This window comes from Heteronotia binoei, chromosome 5, assembly GCF_032191835.1.
Source record: "Heteronotia binoei isolate CCM8104 ecotype False Entrance Well chromosome 5, APGP_CSIRO_Hbin_v1, whole genome shotgun sequence".
Classification (NCBI taxonomy): domain Eukaryota; kingdom Metazoa; phylum Chordata; class Lepidosauria; order Squamata; family Gekkonidae; genus Heteronotia; species Heteronotia binoei.
Genome location: NC_083227.1, coordinates 32,896,696 through 32,919,331, shown reverse-complemented (window position 1 = coordinate 32,919,331; position 22,636 = coordinate 32,896,696). Strand labels below are relative to the sequence as shown.

General features: G+C 46.7%; 1 protein-coding gene across 1 annotated transcript; it reads right to left on the bottom strand.

The window, feature by feature from the left end:
- Positions 1–30: 30 nt before the first annotated feature.
- LOC132572243 (E3 ubiquitin-protein ligase TRIM38-like) lies at positions 31–22,636 on the bottom strand. The gene is made up of 4 exons (XM_060239109.1): positions 22,513–22,636; positions 19,147–19,242; positions 16,832–16,915; positions 31–1,850 (listed from the first exon to the last, which is right to left on the bottom strand). Exons 1-4 carry the CDS (start codon positions 22,592–22,594, stop codon positions 1,330–1,332), a joined length of 783 nt encoding a protein of 260 aa, XP_060095092.1. The 5' UTR covers positions 22,595–22,636; the 3' UTR covers positions 31–1,329.

Here is a 22,636-nt window from a genome sequence, read left to right as displayed (position 1 = left end):
GGTAAAGGTAGGCCCCCGTGCAAGCACCAGTCGTATGGCTAAAAAGCCCCAAACTTTTAATATATCACAAGGACTGTGAGTGTTGTGACACACACAAGATAGACTTCTCTTACAGTTCCACAATGTGTTCCAGGTATATCATGAGGTGTTCCACATAAACCATACTTCCAAGCAGAATCTTTCATGTGCGGTGCTCAAACCATGACAAATCCATGTTAAAAAATTCAAAACAAAGAAGCTGAGATCCCGGTTCTGTCTTATTTGTGGTATTTTGAAAGCTTTAAAAAAAAAGCTTTCTGGATGAACCTGCCTCTCTCATGGCTAAGATGGTGATGATGGAAAGTGTTGTCAAGTGACAGCCAAGCTAGCATTTTTTTAAAAAAAAATAATGTTAGCCAAGCTATCGCTGAGTGGGGGAAAGAAGACAACAGACAGTTAAGAAGTTTATAAAGTGGGGTTGAGCATTGGAAGAGACAGGCTGCTACCAGGGCTCTGGTATGTGGCTTCTAGTTGACAGGGCCACCAAGGAAAAGTGTCTAAGGGCAACAAAATACCCAGGACCCAAAGAGGCAAGGGCCATGGTTCAGGGTTGGAGCATTTGTTTTGTATGCAGGTCACTCCCAGCATCTTTAGTTAAAAAGATCAGGTGGCAGGTGATGTGAGAGGCTTCTGCCTGAGACCCTGGACAGCTGCTGCCTGTCAGAGTAGACCATACCGGCTTTCGTATGTCAATGACCTTACTCAGTAGAAGGCAGCTTCCTATGTTTATGTGACTAGCCATGAGACTGGGAAAGTTGGGTGATTTGCTTTCTGGGTGAAGTCTGGCTTGGGTCTGGGTGACATGATGTAGGGTGGCTGGAGCTCTCCTGAGATTACTGATCTCCAGGTGACAAGGATCAGTTCACCTGGAGAAAATGGCCACTTTGGAAGGAGGACTGAAGTTCCTCCCCTCCCCAAACCCCATCCGTCCTCCCCCCCCCCAAAAAAAATCCAGTATTTCCTAACCCAAAGCTGGTAACTCTATCTATGAGGGGGATGTGTGGACTATTGCCTGAGAACCAGGTGTAGCTCTCAGCAATCTGTTTGTTTGGATAACTGTTTTATTCCCAAAGAGCTACCTCTTTAAGGTAGAAACAGAAAGGCCAAACTGAAAGCTGAGGAGAGTTAATGGAAGGAGGAGGGAAACCGAGTAAACAAAATGGGAGGATAGATTCAGTTAAATATGTTGGTCTGAAGCAACAGAATGAAGTTTGAGTCCAGTGGCAGAAATGTCTTTTGAGAGCCACAAATACCAGAGCCCTTTAGTCTGTAGGCCTAGCTCTTGGTATCTCAGGGCAGCAGAGTAAGGTAGAAACCCGAGGCCCACACTGCAAACCAGGGGGAAACTCTTTCTCCAGAAAACGAAGCCTTTGGAAAAGTGAAAATGGGGTCTTTAGTCACAGCATTGAAAAACACCACCTTCTCTTCTTTATAGTCCAAATACACCCAGATAATTCTGGGGAAATTTCTCAGAGAGAGAACCAGTGTTGGGGAAGTGAGAGCCTGGTATTCACCATCCCACTGCTGAATCGCCCAGAACCCTTCCTCAGGACTAATGTTGAACCTTCCCTTTCTTCTCACAGACTCTCTGGCAACCCCCATAGCCCAGTATCTCCCATTCCTGGTATCCACCTTCCAGCAATGTTTCCCTGAGGTGAATCCCTGATGGGTCAGGATACTGAGGACATGGTCAAATCTCTTTTCGTTTGGGGATAGCGTATCTACTGTACTGTTTCCACGCCAAACATTTTTGCCATCTGTTGTCAAAACCAGCTGGTAATGTGCTGTCTCTGGATCCAAAGTCAGGTCTTCTGCAAAAACAAAGGAGAGAAGAGATGTTCACCAGAAGCAAAGACCAGTCTTGGATGACACACATGTTCATGTGGCTCTGAACAATTAATGGATGACACTTTCGGAGATTCTGGTGCCTAAGAAATGATGCATCTAAACTTGTGCAGGAAGGGTAGAAAGGCGAAAAAAAACCCCTGCTGACAAAATGTCACTGTGTACACGCAGAGCTTCTTTACTTTTATTTTTCATTTATTTATTTACTTTCCATTTATATCCCGCCCATTCTAAACGGACTCAGGGCGGCTAACAATCATATAAAAAACAACATCTCAATTTCAAATATAAAACAATAAGATAGTCAATTATAACTTAAAACAATTTAAAACAAAGTATTGGTAATATACAGAGTATACAATTTATCTGTTGGTGGTCCTTCTGGTGGAGTTGCCCAGTAGCAGCAGCCTTCTCCCCTAGTTGTTATAGGCCTGTTTTAAAAGTCCAGTTTTACAAGCTCTGTGGAATTAGGAGAGATCCCGCAGAGCTCTTATGGCCTCAGGGAGTGCATTCCACAGCATTGGTGCTGCCACTGAGAAGGCCCTGGCCCGTGTAACGCCCAGTCTGGCCTCCCTTGGTCTGGGGATGGACAATAGATTTTAAGTTCCTAATAGGGTTGCCAAGTCCAATTCAAGAAATATCTGGGGACTTTGGGGGTGGAGCCAGGAGACATTGGGGGTGGAGCCAGGAACAAGGGTGTGACAAGCATAATTGAACTCCAAGGGAGTTCTGGCCATCACATTTAAAGGGGCAGCACACCTTTTCAAATGCCTTTCTTCCATAGGAAATAATGAAGGATAGGGGCACCATATTTTGGGGCTCATAGAATTGGACCCCCTGGTCCTATCATTTTGAAACGTGGGGGGTATTTTGGGGAGAGGCATTAGATGCTATATGAAAAATTTGGTGCCTCTACCTCAAAAAATAGCCCCCCAGAGCCCCCAATACCGACGGATCAATTCCCCATTATTCCCTATGGGAATCGTTCTCCATAGGGAATAATAGAGTGCCCAGTAGATATTTCCCTCCCCCACCACGCTTTCTAAAGTGTGGGGAGGGCCTCCAAACCAAGGAATCCCCTGCCCCCTCCCTCTCTCACACACACAAATACTTACTGGGTCTTGTTCCTGCAGAACTTTCCTTGCTCTGAAAACGAAAGCAAAAGAAAGGGAAGGGCCGTTCTCTGAGGAAACTGTTACTGATCCTTTCCTATGAAGCCCTTCCTGTTTCATGCTTCCTGCTCAGTCTTAAAGGCACACATTTTAAAAACAGTTTGCAGGTTTCTAAACCTGCAGGAGCTCTAAAACTACAGGATGACTGTGGAGGCGGGGCTTCCCCCACAGGTCAGCTGGCTGGGGGCGGGGAGAAGCCTGTCAAAAAGGGGGATCCCCTGCTGGGACCTGGCGATTGGGAAGCCTAGTACCTGAATGCAGTGCTCTCTGGGGAACATATGGGGAAAGGCGGTCCCTTAGATAGACAGGTCCTCGGCCATATAGGGCTTTAAAAGTCAATACCAGCACTTTGAAATGGACTCGGAACGCAATAGGCAGCCAGTGCAGCTCTTTCAGCACTGGTTGAATGTGCTCCCATCTTGAGAGTCCCATTAACAACCATGCTGCAGCATTCTGCACTAGCTGTAGTCGAGTCAGAGTCAAGGGCAAGCCCATGTAGAGGGCATTACAGTAGTCTATTCTCGAGGTGACCTTTCTGAAGAGAGCTAGCTTTTGGAGTTTTTTTTTCCAAAAAATGGGAGTAAGGAAGATTGTTGCTGCTGAGCATGTACAGAGTGCCTTTTCTCTCTCAGAGGAATTGAATTGGGGTGGGGGGAGAGTGGAGGAAAAGTACACTTTTACCCGAGTCTCATAAGTAGTTTGAAACCCCTAGTAGAACTCCACAGTTTCTTACATTACTATCCCGCCTTTTCTCCAAAGCACTCAGGAGAGTACCATAGAATTTCCCCTCCCAAATGGCTAAAGCATCCGGAAAAACCATAGAGCGTTTTCGCACTCACCTTCAGCCGGCGCGACGCCCCTCTTCACCGCGCAGGATCTGCGCGGATTTCGCACTAAACGCCGCGGAGCAGCCGGAAGAGCCGGAAAGTCCCGGCGCTTTTGCGGCGCAAACGGAAACCGCCAAAAAGAGGTCCCCTCCCAAATGGCTAAAGCATCCAGGCAAACCAATGTGGGCTGGCGGGTTGGGAACCTCCTGGGGACTGGGGACTTGGGGCTTGGCAGCCCTACAGTAGACATAGGGTTGCCAATCCCCAGGTGGGGGCAGGGGATCCCCTGATTTGGAGGCCCTCCCCCCACTTCAGGGTAATCAGAAAGCGGGGAGGGGGGAGGGAAATGTCTAATGGGAAAAACAGGTTGCTTACCTGTAACTGATGATCTTCGAGTGGTCATCTGTGCAGTCACACACATGGGTCTTGCCGCAGGCAACGGATCCGTACCTTGGAGCTCCAATAGCTCGCCTATAGCGTCTTTTGGCGCGCTTTCCTCCCGCCCTGGGGAGCAGGCAGCGACTGCGCATGCCTGGAGCGGGGGGAGAGCGCCCATTCCACTCAGTTTCTTCCAGCCGCCGTTGGCACTGACACTATACCAAGTTAGGCAACGATTACAAGAGGCCAGCAGCGGGGAAGGCTGGGTGGGCGTGTGTGACTGCACAGATGACCACTCGAAGATCATCAGTTACAGGTAAGCAACCTGTTTATCTTCTTCGTGGTCTCTGTGCAGTCCCACACATGGGTGACTAGCCAGCTAAATGTCCTGGAGGAGGGTGCTGGTAAAAGAAAAAAGTTAGTCACGTAACCCAATCACATCATATTATGCAACATAGAGATGGAAGCGGATGCACTCACCCCTGGCTTCAGTGGAAGATGGATCTGAGGACCGCTTGACCGAAGGAGGCGTCACGTCTCGCACGAACGTCTAAGGCATAACGGGAGACGAACGTGGATGGTGAGGACCACGATGCAGCCGCACAAATGTCCTCTAGGGAGACGCCTTGCAGGAAAGCCGAAGATGTCGAGACCGCTCTAGTAGAGTGGGCCTTAAGACCTTTGGGCAGAGGCTGTTTAGCCAGTTCGTAACACAACCTGATGGCACTAACTACCCATTTAGATAGTCTCTGGGTAGAGATTTTGTGTCCTCTGTGAGGATTTCCGTAGGCCACAAACAGATTAGGGTCCTTACGGAAAGGTTGTGTACGATCAAGGTAGAAAGATAAAGCCCTTCTAACGTCCAGAGAATGCAGGGCTCGTTGTCCCTGGTCGGATGGGTTGGAGAAAAACGTTGGTAGAGAAGTTGAAGTCGATAAGTGGAACTGGGAGACAACCTTAGGAAGGAACGCAGGGTCCGGTCGCAGAACAACTTTGTCCTTGTGGAAAATAGTGTAGGGAGGATCGTGGCGGAAGGCGCATAAGTCACTTGCCCGTTTGTCTGAGGTAAGGGCTACCAGCAATGCTGTCTTCCAGGAAAGAAGGTTAAGGTCTATGGTAGCCATAGGTTCAAAGGGAACTTTCATCAAGCAGGAAAGAACTAGTGACAAACTCCAGGTCGGGACGAAGGGCTTAACAGGTGGATTGAGGTGCAACATGCCCTTAAGAAAGGACTTGGACAAGGGATGGGAGAACACAGTTTTGCCATCAACAGGGTTATGGAACGCAGAAACCGCAGATAAGTGAACTTTTAAAGAGGAATAGCAGAGTCCTGATTTCTGTAGAGAAAGTAGATAATCAAGGATCAGGTTAAGGGGTGCTGATTCTGGCTGCAGATGGTTAGATGTCGCGAATGAGCAGAAGCGCTTCCATTTGCGTTGGTACGAAAGTCTAGTGGAAGGCTTCCTTGCGTTGAGGATGATGTTGGCTACCTCTGTGGAGAGGCAGGCGGATGTATTCTCCAGGCTGCCAAGGCCAGAACCCGAGGGTTGTGATGTAGAACCTGACCACTGGCCTGGGATAAAAGGTCGCCCACAGGAGGAAGACGGCGGTAAGTGTGGCGGGACATTTGGAGAAGCCTCGTGAACCACGGTTGCCGAGGCCACCATGGAGCAATGAGGATGCAGTCCGTGCCATCTCGTGCTATCTTTACCAACACCCGTGTCAGAAGGGGGGTTGGTGGAAAGAAGTAGTGAAGGGGACCCGCCCAGCTGTGAAGGAAGGCGTCGTTGCCCCTCCTGGAATAAAAATGAGGACATTTGGCATTCTCCCTGGAAGCAAAAGCGTCCACCTTGGGCATTCCGAAGCATCGGAAGATATGCCGAAGGTAGGTCGGATTGATGGACCATTCGTGGTCGTCTATGCGAATCCTGCTGAGGGAGTCGGCCAGAATATTCTCCACACCGGGGAGGTGAATGGCAGTCATGTAGATGTTGTGCTTGACAAACCATTCCCAGAGCAGTACGGCTATACGGCACAGGCGGAGGGATCTGGTGCCTCCCTGTTTGTTTATGTAGTAAACTGTTGCCATATTGTCCGTGGAAATCTGAACGTGTCGGTCCCTGATCAGAGGGAGAAACGATTGGAGGGCCCTGTGTACAGCAATCAGTTCTAGGCAGTTTATGTGCATGGCCCTCTCGGAGGGAGTCCAAAGCCCCCTGACGGTCTTGTCCTCTAAGTGGGCTCCCCATCCCCACTTGGAGGCGTCTGTTGTCACGACAGTCATCGGAGGAGTCGGTAGAAACGGCATGCCTGCGAGCAGATTGTCGGGTATAGTCCACCAAGTGAGAGATAGAAGTGCTCTCTGTGGAACAGTGAGTAAAACGCTCTGCGGTTGCGCCTGAGGATGGTAGGCTCGTACAAACCAGAGCTGAAGTTGCCGCATCCGTAGCCTGGCAAAGTAAAGGACAGACGTTGTGGCGGCCATGAGGCCCAGCAGGCGTTGGATTGTGAATGCAGACTGACGAGGCTGTCGTTGAACTGACTTGGCTAAGGCAATGATAGTTAGTGCCCGATCTTCGGGGAGGAAGGCACGATGGAGAGAAGTGCAGAGAAGGGCCCCTATGAACTTGAGGTCCTGGGTGGGTGTGAGATGAGATTTTGACGCATTCACACGAAGGCCCAGGGATTTCAGAAGGGTGAGAGCTGTGTTGAGGTTGCTCTGCAGTCGATGTTGAGTCGGAGCTATGAAAAGCCAGTCATCGATATATGGGAAGACTGGGATGTTCCGGATGCGAAGAGCAGCTGCCACCACTGCCATGCACTTGGTGAAAACGCGGGGTGCAGTGGAGAGGCCGAATGGTAGGGACACATATTGGAAGTGGTCCTGGCCCATGGCGAATCGCAGATACCTCCGATGTTGAGGTCGAATGGTCACATGGAAGTAAGCGTCCTGGAGATCTAGGGAAGCCATCCAGGAATTCCTGGGAATCAGGGGCAAGATGGACTGCAGGGAAATCATTCTGAACTTCCTGTATTCGATGTGTCGGTTGAGGTTTCGCAGATCTAGAATGGGACGCTTGCCTCCATCCCTCTTGGGGACCAGAAAGTATCTCGAGTAGAAGCCTGTCCCTCGATGTTGAGGAGGAACGGGTTCTATGGCATTTTTCTGGAGCAAGTCCAGAATTTCCTGATGGAGGAGTGAAGACAGGGGGGTAGAAATGAAGTAGTGGTGGCGAGGTGGAGAAATGAACTCGATTGCGTAACCTAGGCGCACGATGGTCAGCACCCAGGAGTCGGTTGTGATCGAGTTCCAATTGGGAAGGAACGGAAGGAGACGTGTGCTGTAGGACGGTGGAGTTTGGAGAGCAAGTGGGTTTGTGAAAGAGTCAAAGAGACTGCTTGGTCTGGAGGGAGGCCTTCTTAGTTTGCTGGGGCTTAGGTCTCTGTTGGAAATGAGGTTTTTGTTGTGGACCCTTCCGCCTCCAGTAGTCACTTTGTTTTGGTGACCGTTGTCGTTTTGGAAATGATGGTCTCCAAGTTTTTGCTCGATTGAACTGCTGGGAGTTTGGTTGGGACACTCCCAGACGTTTGGCGCGTTTGCGGCCATCGTCGACAGAGGTTAGCACTTCGTCCGTGGACGCATGGAAGAGGCCTAGGCCGTCGAAGGGTAGGTCCTCTATCTTCTGCTTGATGTCAGGCTGCAGGTTAGTAGAACGCAGCCAGGCATGACGGCGCAAGGCGACGGAGGAGGCGAAGACTCTAGAAGAGCAGGAAACAGCATGTTGTACGGTGTTTATCTGCTGTTTGGAGACTCTGGACAATTCTGAGACCAAATTGGAGGCCGTTCTCTGAGAGGTTTCAGGGAGAGAAGGGATCAAGGGTGTGAATTGATTGGCTAGATTGAAGACATAGGCAGAAAAATAAGCCAAGTAGTTGTTGAGCTTAGAATTGGTAGAGGCCAGAGTGAATAACTTCCGTGCCAGGGTGTCCAGTTTTCTCCCTTCGCGATCTGGTGGTGTAGGGTGCCGTGAGGGCTTGGCCTTAGTTGCAGAGTGAACTATAATGGAGTTGGGCGCTGGGTGAGTCGCCAAGAATTTAGCATCCGGGGCATGAACCCTGTAGAGCGAGTCGAATCGTTTGGAGGTAGGCGGGACAGAGGCCGGCTTGTCCCACGCCTCTCGCAACCCCTCGAGATGTACGGGTAGCATCGGAAGGAGTGACCCTGGTGGGAAGTCAGCCTGTACTAAGTCATGTACAATGTCTGAAACTTTAGGAGAGTCAGACGGCAAGGCAATTTGGAGAGCGTCGGCCATAGTGGTGATAAGATTTAGATATGCTTTGGAAGCATCTGATGGTGAAAGGCGCAGCTGTGGTGCAGACTCCGAAGCGACAGAGGCAGGGTGGTCCTCCGAGTCCGATGAAAGGGAGGATTCCCGATCAGACTGGGAGTCGTCAGCATTGGGTGAGTGGTATGGAGCGATCGACTCCGAAGCCGAAGCCCGAAGCTTGGGAGCGTGAGTGTCCTGGGCTGGTCGAGTCGGAGAAATCCGGATGGGAGCCGTGGGGGCTCCGGAGGGAATAGTAACGGGCTTGTTGAGGTCCCGAGGGCGATCATGAACTGGAGACAGAGCCGACTGTCGAGGGAGGTGATCGGATTCTCGAAGCTCGGAAAGGTCTCGGAGTTGATCGACGTCACGGGTTCGAGGAGAGTGTCGGATTGGAGGAAGGTCACGGAACCGACCGTATGCTCGGGTTCGATGAGGATCATATAGTCGGGTTCGTGGAGAGTCGTCATAGCGGATCCGAGGGGCAACGACATCACGACCGAGGTCTAGATATCTGGAGCGGTGAGTTCTCTCGTAGGAAGGAGAGCGAGATCGGCGATGACGAGACCTAACCCTTGGCGAAGGTGATCGTGACTGCGAAGAGTAGTCATAGCGCGGACGAGCATACGGGTCATACCGGTCATAGTAGGCGGAGGAGCCGGAATCGCGGTGTCCCCGCGGGGAGCGAGAGCGAAACCGAGGAGGCATAGGTGTCGGGGAACGTGATCGAATCCGACGCGGTATGTGTTGGGTCTCTGGAGAGTGCAAACGAAGTCGATGAGTAGAGCTTTGGGTCGCTGAATCCCTATAGAGGGGAGAAAGTGCGACGTCCTGGAAAGATCCGACTCGAAGTGAAGACTTTGCGTAGTGTTGAGTAGGATCGGATGGGTCGGGTTCCAAGAAGTCCGATGGAACCACGCTGTGGACCGACGGTGAATGAGACTGAATAGGAATCACTTCTACGGCCATAGAAGACTGATGAGTGAGCTGCGGCATGTCAGTGATTACATCTGACGGAGCCGAGAGTTCCGACGGGAGCCGGAGTTGAGCAGTCGAAGTTGAGGCATCCATAGGGTCAGGAGCCGAAGTCGAAGCCCGATGCGAGTGCGAGGTCGGGTGCGACTCGGTCGAGTGCAACTCGGAAGACTTCCTCGGAGTCGAATCCGTCGCTTTCGAATGACGTGGTGCTTTCGGCGCCAATTCCTCGGAGCCGGAATGACGCGACTTTTTTGAAGACTTATGGCCGGTCCCGGCGTGCTTCGAAACTTTCTTTACGGACTTGTGCGTCTGCTTTTGCGAGAGAGGCACGTCCGAAGTGGCCGAATCTCCCGCTCTAGGTGGGGGAGGCGGCGAGGAAGATGTGGGCATCGCCCGCAAAGACAATTCAAGCAGAAAGCTCTGGAGCCTTGCTGCGCGATTTTTACGGGCCTGCTTTCCGAAGTTCGCACAATGTGCACAGGAGTCGACCCGGTGGGCTTCTCCAAGGCAGAAAAGGCAATGGCTGTGGCCGTCAGTGGTGGGGATTTTAGCCCCACAGCGCCTGCACTTTTTGAAGGTAACCTTCCCTTCCATGCGCTCCGGACAAGGGAGGGGAGGGAGGGAAAGAAAAGGGGAAAGGAAGCGCAGAAAACGGATTTTTTTATATATATATTTTTAAGGGACGAAAATAGTAAGGAATAAAAGGGCGAGAGAATACGATACCAGATAGAGATAAGGATGAAGAAAAAAGCGAGCTAAGGAGGAAACGCAGCGAGGTAGGTGATGTCCGGGCGGCGGTAGGGAAGAAACTGAGTGGAATGGGCGCTCTCCCCCCGCTCCAGGCATGCGCAGTCGCTGCCTGCTCCCCAGGGCGGGAGGAAAGCGCGCCAAAAGACGCTATAGGCGAGCTATTGGAGCTCTGAGGTACGGATCCGTTGCCTGCGGCAAGACCCATGTGTGGGACTGCACAGAGACCACGAAGAAGATCTGATGATTCCCTATGGAGGCTTATTCCCATAGAAAATAATGGAGAATTGATCAGCAGGTATCTGGGGCTCTGGGGGCCCTGTTTTTTGAGGTAGATGCACCAGATTTTCAGTATAGCATCCAGTGACTCTCCCTAATATACTTCTTAAGTTTCAAAAAGATTGGACCAGGGGTTCCAATTCTATGAGCCCCCAAAGAAGGTGCCCCTATCCTTCATTATTTCCTATGGAAGGAAGGCATTTAAAAGGTGCGCAGTCCCTTGAAATGTGATGGCCAGAACTCCCTTTGGAGTTCAATTATGCTTGTCACATCCTTGATCCTGGCTCTACCCCAATGTCTCCTGGCTCCACCCCCAAAGTCCCCAGATATTTCATGAACTGGAGTTGGCAACCCTAAGTAGACAAGACTACCTAAATTCATCCTTGGCCACTACTGCTGTTAGCGCTGTGTTGGGAGGAAGGCTCATGCACTTTAGTATATCCTGTTAGCCCCCTCCCCCATTAACCCGGGGCCAGGGCTTCTAGCAATCCAGAATCCTGGGTCTAAAGCCTGGACTGAATCCATGCTCAAAGTAGAAACTCATCCATCTGAGTCTAAGACAGGGGTCCCCAACTCTTTTGAGCGTGCAGGGCACCTTTGGAATTCTGACCTAGGGTAGTGAGCACAAATACAAAAGGGCTGCCACAGGAGGTGGAGCCAGCCACAAAATGTCAGGGAGTGAGGTCATGCATAAGTCTAATAGTAACTGTTTAATACTTCAAGCGGAAGCATGGTTTAATGAACTTTTAAAACATTTTCTTGTATATACGTAGTTTATATTCAGTGAAGATCCTTGTGCTGAAGTAACTTTTAAAACATCTGCACATGTGGGGATTCATTCAGTTTAAGTACATAGAAGTGTGTTGGAATGCAGGCTTGAGGAACAGAAAGAGATAAGAACTTGGACGGGATGTTTTGCAGCCTAGTTTGATTTATGTCTCAAAGAAACTTGCTGTTGTTTTTATTGTACGCATGTGTGAGCTACTGTCTCTGGGCAGAATACACAGGGTAATTAATTGGCTGGTACAGGTGGCATGTTATTAAGTCATGAAAGATATAAAAGGCAGCCCTCGGTATTGGGAGGGTCTTTTGGGGCTTTTTGGGGCTTTTGGTCTTTTGTCTTTTGTAGGGCTTTTTGTAGGAACTAAGAATGTACCAAGAAGATAATAAAGAGTTTTTGAGTTATGAAGAAGCTTCTGACTGATTTGCGCAACACTAGATAACTTTTTCCAGGCGCCTCCTTGTGTGCATGTGTGTGTTTTTCTTTTGGTGTAAATCTTTCTCTTATCACCAGTGCGTGGGCTGGATCTGCGCACTTGGTCCCAGCTTCTGAATTACGACATTTGGTGCCCCTCAGCGAGGCTCAGAAGAGATAGCATGACAAGATAACCTGATTTATTGATCATCACTCACACCCTGCGCCCGGCGAGGGCTACGACGTCGAATTTACCTGCTCAAGGTTCCGGGGTGAGTTGGCTTGTCAAGTTAGACCACACACACTGTAGTGAAGATGGGGTCTACGTTATGTGCTGCTCAGGCTGATTTATTGCTTGAAAATCACTCCACTCCGCCCGAGGAAGGGCTTCAAAGACATTTCATTCATCCGGACAAGGATCCCGACAGTGAGAGTGATTTGTCAAGTAAAGAGCACACAGACCCTGAAAAAAATGGGTTGTTCCTTATCAGCTGGCCCAGCCAGCCTCAGAAAATATTTACACTGTCTTCTTTCCAAAGAAGGGCTTGTTGTCAAAAAGTGTGATGTTTTTGATTTGGTGAAAGCTATTACAGATATTTGTTTGTGGGTTCCTGAGAGTAGAACTTTAACAATACAAGACTTGCATAAAATAGGATATGCTTTTCAGGATCATCCAAAGATCACAGCCAAAGTTCTATGCACCTGGGGCAAAGTGAAAGCTTGTTTAGAAGGGCTTAAGCCCACCAACATTCTATTTAATCAGCAGACAGAGGCTGAAGCAATGCTTTCTGGCGTCTTACCTCAGATTCTGCTACCATTGCCTTCAGGGTTTTGTGTTACATCTTCTGGCCATGATGAGATTCATCTACCCCCTAAATCACCAGATGGCTCAGATTCAAATAAGCAACTACTCAACAGCATTGCTCTTGTTCCAAAGATGCAGAGGCCAGCACAATTAACTACAAATCTCCAAGCTGCAGTGCTGGAGGAGGGGGATGCAAATATCCGAGGAGGCCCAGATACAGAACATCAAGGCCAAACTGAAGTTGTTTTCCCAGAAGGCTCAAGTGGGGGAGGAGAGCTAGCTGTTTGTGGCAGATTTGATACATTCCAGACTCTGAATGAGCTGCAGGAATCAGTACCTTGTACCACAGCTGTACAGCAGGCAGTGCTGAAGGATGGAGCACTCTCTCAATTGTCCTCACTTGTTACTAAGGCCTATAAAAAAATCCCAGAGGCTGATGAGAATTCCTTGGCTAGTTTTGCTAACACACGCCAAGGTGCCACAGAACCCTATGCTGAATCTGTTAATGGACTTATGAGGGCAGTGCAGAGGCAGATTGACAGTGCTGGGGCTGGAAAGCAATTGTCTTTTGAAAATGCTAATGAGGATTGCAAGGCAGCTTTGACACCTATCTACAGCAATCCCACCACTGATATTCAATCTATGCTCAAAGTGTGCCAAAATGTGGGATCCTGCCTCTTGGCGGCTGCAATTCAAGCTGCTCAAGGATCATTAAATCCAGCAGTGTCATTACATGCCCTGCCTATACACTGGAAATATGGATGACATTCTGCTGGCTGGAAGTGGACATTAAGTCATCATGTGGATTTTTTTAGTAACAAGTGTTTCAAGAATATGGCCTTATGATTGCACCAGAAAAGATTCAACGTCAAAGTCCTTATGTGTATTTAAGGCACAAATTTTCCACAGCTTCATTAATTCCAGTTTTTCCACAATTACAGCTTCCAAAAGACATTGACATTTATACAATTACAAAGTACACTGGGAAACATTAATTGGGCTAGGCCTTCCTAGCGTTTACAACCATGGAACTGTCACCTTTATTTTTAGCACTTGCTGGACATTCATCTCCTGCAGAAAAGATTGAAGTCTACCTTTGAAGAAATTGCTGTCGTGGAATGGATTCATCTACCACATACTTTTAAAAAGAATTTGTACTCAAAGATTATAGCAATCTCTGACTTGTTTTTAAATCCAGAAGTAATCCAATCCAGTTAACAGAAAAAGATATTAATCTTGTTTATTTTCCCTTTTCACAGGTTGTTGCAGACTACTTCAAAGTTCCAAATAGCTTTTGAGGGTTTTCTGGGAACAATCCTTTGTAACACCCCCCCAAAGATAAATGTTTGTTGTTGTTTTTCCAAATGCCTTAAAACTAATAGCTTATTTTTTCTCCACACCCTTTGCAAGATGTGTTAACTCTTTTTACAGATGGATCTCCAGGGTGTGGGAAGTGAAATTTACTAATTTACAGTCATTAGCCCAGTGGTCAAAATTGGCTGCTGTAATTTTAGCATTTCAGTTGTTTGAAAATAATGATTTTATTCTTGTAGTAGATACTTAATATGTGTTCAGATTAATGATGCATTTACTTTTGTTTTATTTGGTTCCATCTATTGACAAAGAGTTGTATGAAATGTTTTGTCAGTTGCAGTTTTTATTACAGGAGAGAAGAGCTTTCAGTTTTGTCACATTCGTTTCTGCTCTGGCCTACCAGGGATGTTGGTGAAAGGAAATGCACGTGCAGATGCATCTCTTCAGAATAATGTTTTTTCCTTATTTGACAATCCTATTCAGTCACATGCTGCATTCCATCCGTCTGCAAAGACTTTGCATAGAATGTTTTCCATACAGATGTTACAGGCAAGAGACATTGTATCTGTGTGTTTTTCTTATTGTAAGACTTCTATTAGCTTTTCTTATGATGCAGTGAATTTTCGAGAAGCTCAGGCCAACCAGGTTTGGCAATTGGATGTGATTCATGTGTCAACATTAGCTCCTCTCAACAAGTTACATCTCACCTTAAACACATCTTTGGGTTTTATCTGGACTATGCCCATGAAAGAAGAAACATCATGTCATGTCATTCAACATTGTATTTGAGCTTTTGCAGTTATGGAGGCCAGGATGTTTAAAAATGGACAATGCACCTGGCTATGTTTCTACAGCATTTGCAGATTTTTGTCAATTGTGGGGCATAAAATTAACTCATGCTATTCCTTTCAATTCAACAGGTCAAGCTATTGTGGAGAGAGCTCATTTGATCTTTATATTGCTATTGTATTGCCAGACGGAGGGGAAAGAGATTCCAACAGCAGCTATTCTCACAGTCATGGCTAGAGTGCTTTATGCATTAAATTTTTGTTTATTTCCCATAACAGGGTCTCATATTCCTGTTGAGCTTTATTTTAGGTCAGAAGAACAACTGCCTAGACCACTTGTCACCTATCAGAAGTTTCCTTATCCTGAATGGAAAGGTCCTGTCCCCCTGATCACCTGAGGAAGAGAATATATTGCAGTAGCATTAAAGAAAGCACCTCTATGGATTCCCCCAACGTGGCAGGGTGTTCTATGGATCCCTGCTCGATGTGTCAAACCATGGCATAGAGAATTTGGATTGTTTTTATAATCTCAATGTTAAGAGTAACAGTTGGAGATGGAAATGTAATTCTGAAATGAAAGACAAACGTGGAAACAACTGAAAATTATAGTTATGGTTTTAAAAGATGGTGTATTTTGTTTGTAAACATAGTGCTTATAAGGTTTTGTTTTCTTATTAGAGAAGCAAATGTACTCTAATTGCTCTTAGTCCTTATGACATGTATACTGTTAAGCATTCTGATATTATGGTATCATATAATCCTCACACACATATATGTATAAGCAAGCACTGAATAAGTTACAGATAGTATTATTGGATATTATAAGTTTTTATTCTTACTATGATTTTTGTTAGTAATGATTTGATATTGTTAACCATTTCTAAAGATATAGAATTATTTACTAATGCTTTAAAAATAGCTATTGCTGCTTTGCTAATTGAAATGAATTTTGTAATGAATACTATTTTTTAGAATTGTCTTGGTTTAGATTTTTTATTTTTATAGAATGAGGTTTTATATCTTTCTTAAATCAATTTTGTTGTGTTTTTTTAAGTGAATCAAGGGTTATAGAGGAAGCCATGGTTAAATATGATCCTGGTTTCAAAATTGGGAGTAGTTGGGAAATTTTGTAATGGCAGTGATTATGATATTCATATTATTAATAGCTTGTTTTATATTCAATGTATTCCTGCATTAATCAATGTATTTAGATTATGTAGTTAATGTTTTCCTTTAGCCTTAATAGTTGACAAAATAAATAAAAACAGAGGAGATGTGGGGATTCATTCAGTTTAAGTACATAGAAGTGTGTTGGAATGCAGGCTTGAGGAACAGAAAGAGATAAGAACTTGGATGGGATGTTTTGCAGCCTAGTTTGATTTATGTCTCAAAGAAACTTGCTGTTGTTTTTATTGTACGCATGTGTGAGCTACTGTCTCTGGGCAGAATACACAGGGTAATTAATTGGCTGGTACAGGTGGCATGTTATTAAGTCATGAAAGATATAAAAGGCAGCCCTCGGTATTGGGAGGGTCTTTTGGGGCTTTTTGGGTCTTTTGGTCTTTTGTAGGGCTTTTTGTAGGAACTAAGAATGTACCAAGAAGATAATAAAGAGTTTTTGAGTTATGAAGAAGCTTCTGACTGATTTGCGCAACACTAGATAACTTTTTCCAGGCGCCTCCTTGTGTGCATGTGTGTGTTTTTCTTTTGGTGTAAATCTTTCTCTTATCACCAGTGCGTGGGCTGGATCTGCGCACTTGGTCCCAGCTTCTGAATTACGACATGCACAGCCAATCAAAAGCCCTGTTGGCAAAAGCCCCACCACAGAATCATAGAGTTAGAAGGGACCTTCAGGGTCATCTAGTCCAACTCCCTGCGCAATGCAGGAAACTCACAAATACCTCCCCCTAAATTCATAGGATCTTCCTTGCTGTCAGATGGCCATATAGCCTCTGTTTAAAAACCTCCAAGGAAGGAGAGTCCACCACCAACCGAGGAAGCCTGTTCCACTGAGGAACTGCTGTACCACTGATGAACCAGGCCCTCCCCAGTTTCTAAAAACATTTGGTGGGCACTTGGAAAGTTGTCATTGGGCACTATGTTGTGGGAACCCCTGCTCTAAGAGAATGCCAGGATTACCTGTTAAATTGCGATGGGCCAGTTCACAGGAACGAAATGAGACTGCAGAAGTGGAGTCAATTTCTGAAGAGTTTGCCTGAAAAACTTGTAAATATCTTCCATTAGAAAAACACCACTGTTTCATTCTGACACAACTTTTACACTCGTTTAGGATTTGCCTCACTTCCCAAATCCTGAGGCTGGGCTTGCCACCTCCAGGTGGGGCTTGGAGAACTCCCAGAATTACAGCTTATCCCCAGATGACAGAGCTCACTTCCCCTGGAGAATATGGCTGCTTTGGAGGATGGATTCTGTGGCATTGTACCCCACTGAGTTCCCTTCTCTCCTCAAATGGTGTCCTCTCTGGGCTTCACCCACAAAATCTCCAGGAATTTCCCAATCAAGGCTCATGATGCAGGGCTTGGCACTGCCACACTGAATAGCAGTTCTAATGGTAATATTTCCTTGCAGCACTAGAAATTGTATTTCAGGTATATCTGGGAATGTGTGCTATAACAATCAGCAACACCGGGGCCAAATCTGCCCTGCCCACTGAAAAATGCCAGTTGTCGACTGTGATATTATAATATAGTGGGTTCAATGCAAGGAGAAGACGCTGATGTAGTGATCATAGCTCTTTTATTAAGTACAGCACGGTAATGGCTGAACTCAAAGACTGGAGAACTGGGCCAGTGGGGGCCAACTATATACACTTCAAGGTTCCCTTGCTAGGACGCCATTGGATCATTCAAACCAGCAGGGGGCTCGTGATTGGAGCAGGGCAGAAGGGACTTGGATCCTACTTCCCATTGTTCCTGAGTCCCCAAGCTCAGGCCTCAAGGCTCCAATGAGCCAGGCAGGAACACTACCAATAACATACACATTAGTCCACATTAGGATTGCCAAGTCCTCTTCATCCACCGTTGGGGGACATTTGCGTGCACAATGTGCGCACGATGAAATGACGTCACGCAGAAGTGACATCATCAAAATGCTGCCGCCCGTGCAAGGCCACTCATAGGCATTTCTGGGGAAACTCTATTGTTTTACCGGATGCTCTAGCTATTTGGGAGGTTAAAACTCTATGGTACCTTTTAATAATAATAATAAGCTTTTATTTATACCCCGCCCTCCCCGCCGAAGCAGGCTCAGGGCGGCTTACAAGGCATGATATAAAGTATCATGGTATAACAATAAAACAAAGTAATACAAGCAATAGACAGAACTATATAAATTATACAATATATAAATTAGCATTAAAATCATTAATCTAAAAACAGTATAATGGTGCTACAGTCTCAGTATATACAAGATGGCTTGATGTTAATTCCAGGTTCCTTTTCCAGGGGTACCTTTTGTACCCCTGTTGTACCTATGGTACCTATTGTACCCGTTGACAAAAGCCCCACCACAGTTTTACCTCCCAAATGGCTAGACCATCCGGGGGAAACCATAGAGTTTTCCTAGAAATGCTTAGAGCGGCCCCACATGGGCGCCGCCATTTTGATGACATCACTTCTGGGTGATGTCATCATGCCAGCGATGCAGGGGAAGGTTCACCCCGCTGACCCAATGTGGGCCGGCGGGTTGAGAACTTCCCGGGTGGTAGATTCCCCGCCCAGACCAACTAGTACACATACACAACAGATACAAAAAGAAGGATTTCAAATGGCACTATGCCATCCAAACATGCAGTCAGACAACTTTAGTGGGTGGGGGTTAGAGGTGCTTCATCACTTCCTTCTGTGTACAGGGCTTTTTTTTTTTCTGGAAGAAGAGGTGCTGGAACATTCGAGAGGAAAATGAAGAAGAAACACACAGGTGCCTCTCATGAACTTCTAAACATTAAAAAAATAATTTTGTTTCCATGTAGAGGTTCTGAAACTACACTCTGCTGTGTTCCCCCAGGAAAAGAAGCCCTGTATGCATATTCCACCCCCCCCCCGCCCCATTCTTGGTCAAACAGGTTTTGCAGGTTTCTTTTAAAATGGCGAAAACCTGTGAAACTCTTTTACCAGAGGCAACAGTGGGATGACTATCGATAGCACCAGAGGAAAAGAGCAAGAGTCTAGTAGCAACTTAAATCTAACAAAATTTACAGCAGGCAGGGTATGAGCTTTCGTGTGTCACTGCTCACTTCTTTAGATACATCTGAAGAAATGAGCAGTAACTCATGAAAGCTCCTACCCTGCCACAATTTTTTTTAGTCTTTAAGGTGCTACTGGGCTCTTGCTCTTTTCTACTGCTACAAACAGACTAACACAGCTACCCATCTGGATGTAGCACAAGTAGGGATGTGCAGGTATTGAATGAGTTAAAGCCGGCAAGAAAAGTACCTGGCTGAAGGAGAATGAAAAGGAGATACAACTTCAGAGCAACGCTCACTGCCAGAAGAACCACCAACATTATTCTGCAGACTTTCAGAGTAGGGCCTGTGGAATTAAAATTTGTGGTGAAAATAGGGTTGCCAACTCTGGATTGGGAAATACCTGGAGATTTTGGGGGTGGAGCCTGAAGAGGGCAGAGTTTGGGGAGTGGAGGGGCTTCCATGGGGTATAGTGCCATTGGAGTCCACCTTCCAAAGCATCCATTTTCTCCAGGTGAACTGATCTCTATTACCTGGAGATTAGTTGTAATCCCAGGAGTTCTCCGGCCACTGCCTGCAGGCTATACAGAAAGAGAGGGTTATATAGAAAAGGAAACTGAGTTATATAGAAAAGGAAAGAGAGTTGTAACAAAAGGAAAAAACTGTATAAAAGTATCAACTGTTGATACAAGTCTTAGCTTGCTACTCAATATTTTGGAACAATTTATTATCAATATTATTGACAAAAAAGCACTACACACTAAATGCCAGATTTTAACAAAATTGGCAAAATGACAAGGGTTGATGTTACAGCAATAGCAGCAACACTGGATTGCCTAGGTAACTATCCATTTCATTTGCCTTCTTCAGGCTGCAGTACACTAGGTAAAGCCTTGAATTCAATAACGGAATACACAGTATTTCCTTCAAATTTATAGCTAGACGCTCTCCAGCTTTTACAATCGTTGTATAGACTGTTGCAATTGGAGCCTCAGAGATCAACAGTTTTCCATTAGGGGTTACCCTTTGTCACCAGATTCAAAATGTCTCTGTGCTAAGAGATCTGTTGATCTGTGAGACTCCAACTGCAACTGCATTATTGAATTCAAGGCTTTATCTACTGCCTGCAGACTGGCAACTCTAGGGGAAAATCTGGAGAATGGATGTCGATTTTACCCAAGACTGCAGCCAGACAGAAGAGCTTGGGTGCAGTACACATACACACACAAATGTGCAATAATGGTACCAAAAAAACCTGCAAGAGGAAAAGTCTCGGGGGGGGGGGGGTTAGGAGGACAATATGGAAACATCTTTAGACATTTTAAGGAGCACACTGGGCTACCATGACAAATGTCTGAGGTTTCTTGGACTTATGATGTTGTCTTGAGACCATTACTCTCTCTATCTGCTTGCTGACTACATATTCCTCTGTGTATCTATGAAAGAAGCAGAGGTTGCAAAGCTACAACTTACAGCTAGGGTTGCCCGTTGGCCTGGAGAATAAAGTCTTGTCCCTTTAATAGGTTAATGCATGGAGCTTTTTACTGCAAGGAGGTAAATCTCATCCAGGGGTGGCATTCTAGCAGGAGCTCCTCTGCATATTAGGCCACACACCCCTGATGTAGCCAATCCTCCAAGAGCTTACAAAAAAGGGCCTTGTAAGCTCTTAGAGGACTGGCTACATCAGGGGTGTGTGGCCTAATATGCAAAGGCGCTCCTGCTAGAATTCCACCCCTGAATCACTTGGTAAATGAAATCCCATTAAGCCTCTGTTTCAGGACCCAGTTGGCAAAGCTGACAGGAAGAAAACTGATTCATTGGAAGTGTGGTTTGGAGGAGAGTTTTATAGATACTGTGGACTAGAGCAAATCGAGCTTGAACTCTCCCCAGAAGAGGAAGATAGATTCAGAATCAGGGGGGTGGCCATGTTGGTCTGAAGCAGCAGAACAAAGTTTGAGTGCGGTGGCACCTTTAAGACCAACGAAGTTTCATTCCGAGTATCAGCTTTTGTGTGCAGGCACACGCCTTCAGATACAGTGGCATTTAACACCCACCCACATGGGGACAGGACAGTTTCCTGTTGAATCTATAATAGTAAAAGGATGTGTCCGTCCATTTGTGGCAGGCATAGAAGAGGGGAGTCACATTATGAGAAGACGAGGCTCACTCAGGGCTGGCTTTGCCACTAGGCAAACTAGGCAATTGCCTAGGGCGTCGGCCTTCTGGGGGTGACAAATTGGGCGTTCCCCCATATGACTCATGATGTTATCAGTGGAGGGGGGGCAGAAGCTAGCCTTGCCTGGGGTGCAAGACAGTCTAGGGCCAGCCCTGGGCTCACTAGAAAGGATAACAATGCTAGGAAAAGCAGCAGGCTAAGACGAGGACCCAACATGAGATAGATTGACTCGATGCAGGAAGCCATAGCCCTCAGTTTGCAAGACCTAAGCAAGACCTCGGTTTGCAAGACCTAAGCGAGACCTCGGTTTGCAAGACCTGAGCAAGACTGTTCAAGTCAAGATTTTTTGGAGGTTAATTCATATGGTCACTAGAAGTGAATTGATGGCACTTAACACATACTCACAAAGAGACCCAATTTTGAATCTCTAGTCTGCCACAGAATATTGCTGGGTATCATTGCCAATCTCCAGGAAGGGCTTGGAAATCTCTTGCTTTTGCAGCTGTTCTCCAGACTAGAGATCAGTTCCTCTGGAGAAAATGGCTGCTTTGGAGAGTGGACTCTGTGGCATAGTACCATCCCAATGACCATTTCCTACCCAAACCCTGCCCTCCCCAAGCTCCAAACCCCAAATCTCCAGATATTTTCCAACCCACAGCTGGCAACCTTAATATACTGTAAAGAGGGGGGGGGGGGGGTGGAATCAAAGTATTTAATACCACGCAACTCTCTCCCCAAAATAGAGCCCCGTGGCGCAGAGTGGTAAAGCTGCAGTACTGCAGTTGGAGCCCTCTGCTCACAACCTAAGTTTGATCCCAGTGGAAGCTGGTTCAGGTAGCTGGCTCCAGGTTGACTCAGCCTTCCATCCTTCCGAGGTCGATAAAATGAGTACCCAGCTTGCTGGTCGGAAAGGGTAGATGATTGGGGAAGGCAATGGCAAACCACCCCGTAAAAAGTCTACCGTGAAAACGTTGTGAAAGCAACGTCACCCCAGAGTCGAAAATGACTGGTGCTTGCACAGGGGACTACCTTTACCTTTACCCCTCTCCCCAACAGATTAAGGATCTGTTCAAGAATGCTATGGCCCTGAGGGGGAGGGACCTTAAGTAATTAAGTTAAGTAGCATATATAATAAAGGAAGGTGTAAAAACGGAGTGAATTACTGATGTCTACTGCTAGCCTCATCTTCAGATCTCAGCTACCAAGCAGGGTCAGCCAGGTTAGTATTTGGATGGGAGACCACCACAAATATCCAGGGTCATGACCCAGAGGCAGGCAATGGCAAACTACCTCTGAACAGCCCTTGCCCTGAAAACCCTACAGCAAAAACAAAACCTAAATGAAATGATGGTTGGAAAAGCAGCTTTTTTCTCCTAGACTGTGAAGTAAAACTTTCAGGCTAGAAATTAAGAGAGGAAGGATGACCATAACATTCAATACCTCGGACCTCCTTTGGAGGTGTTCTTGTCGCTATTCTCATTCTTTGGAGGCATCCTGTCCCATCTCCATCTTCATTCCCCATCTTTCAGGACCTTCTGCCAAGGATGCCTTTTCATAGAATGGC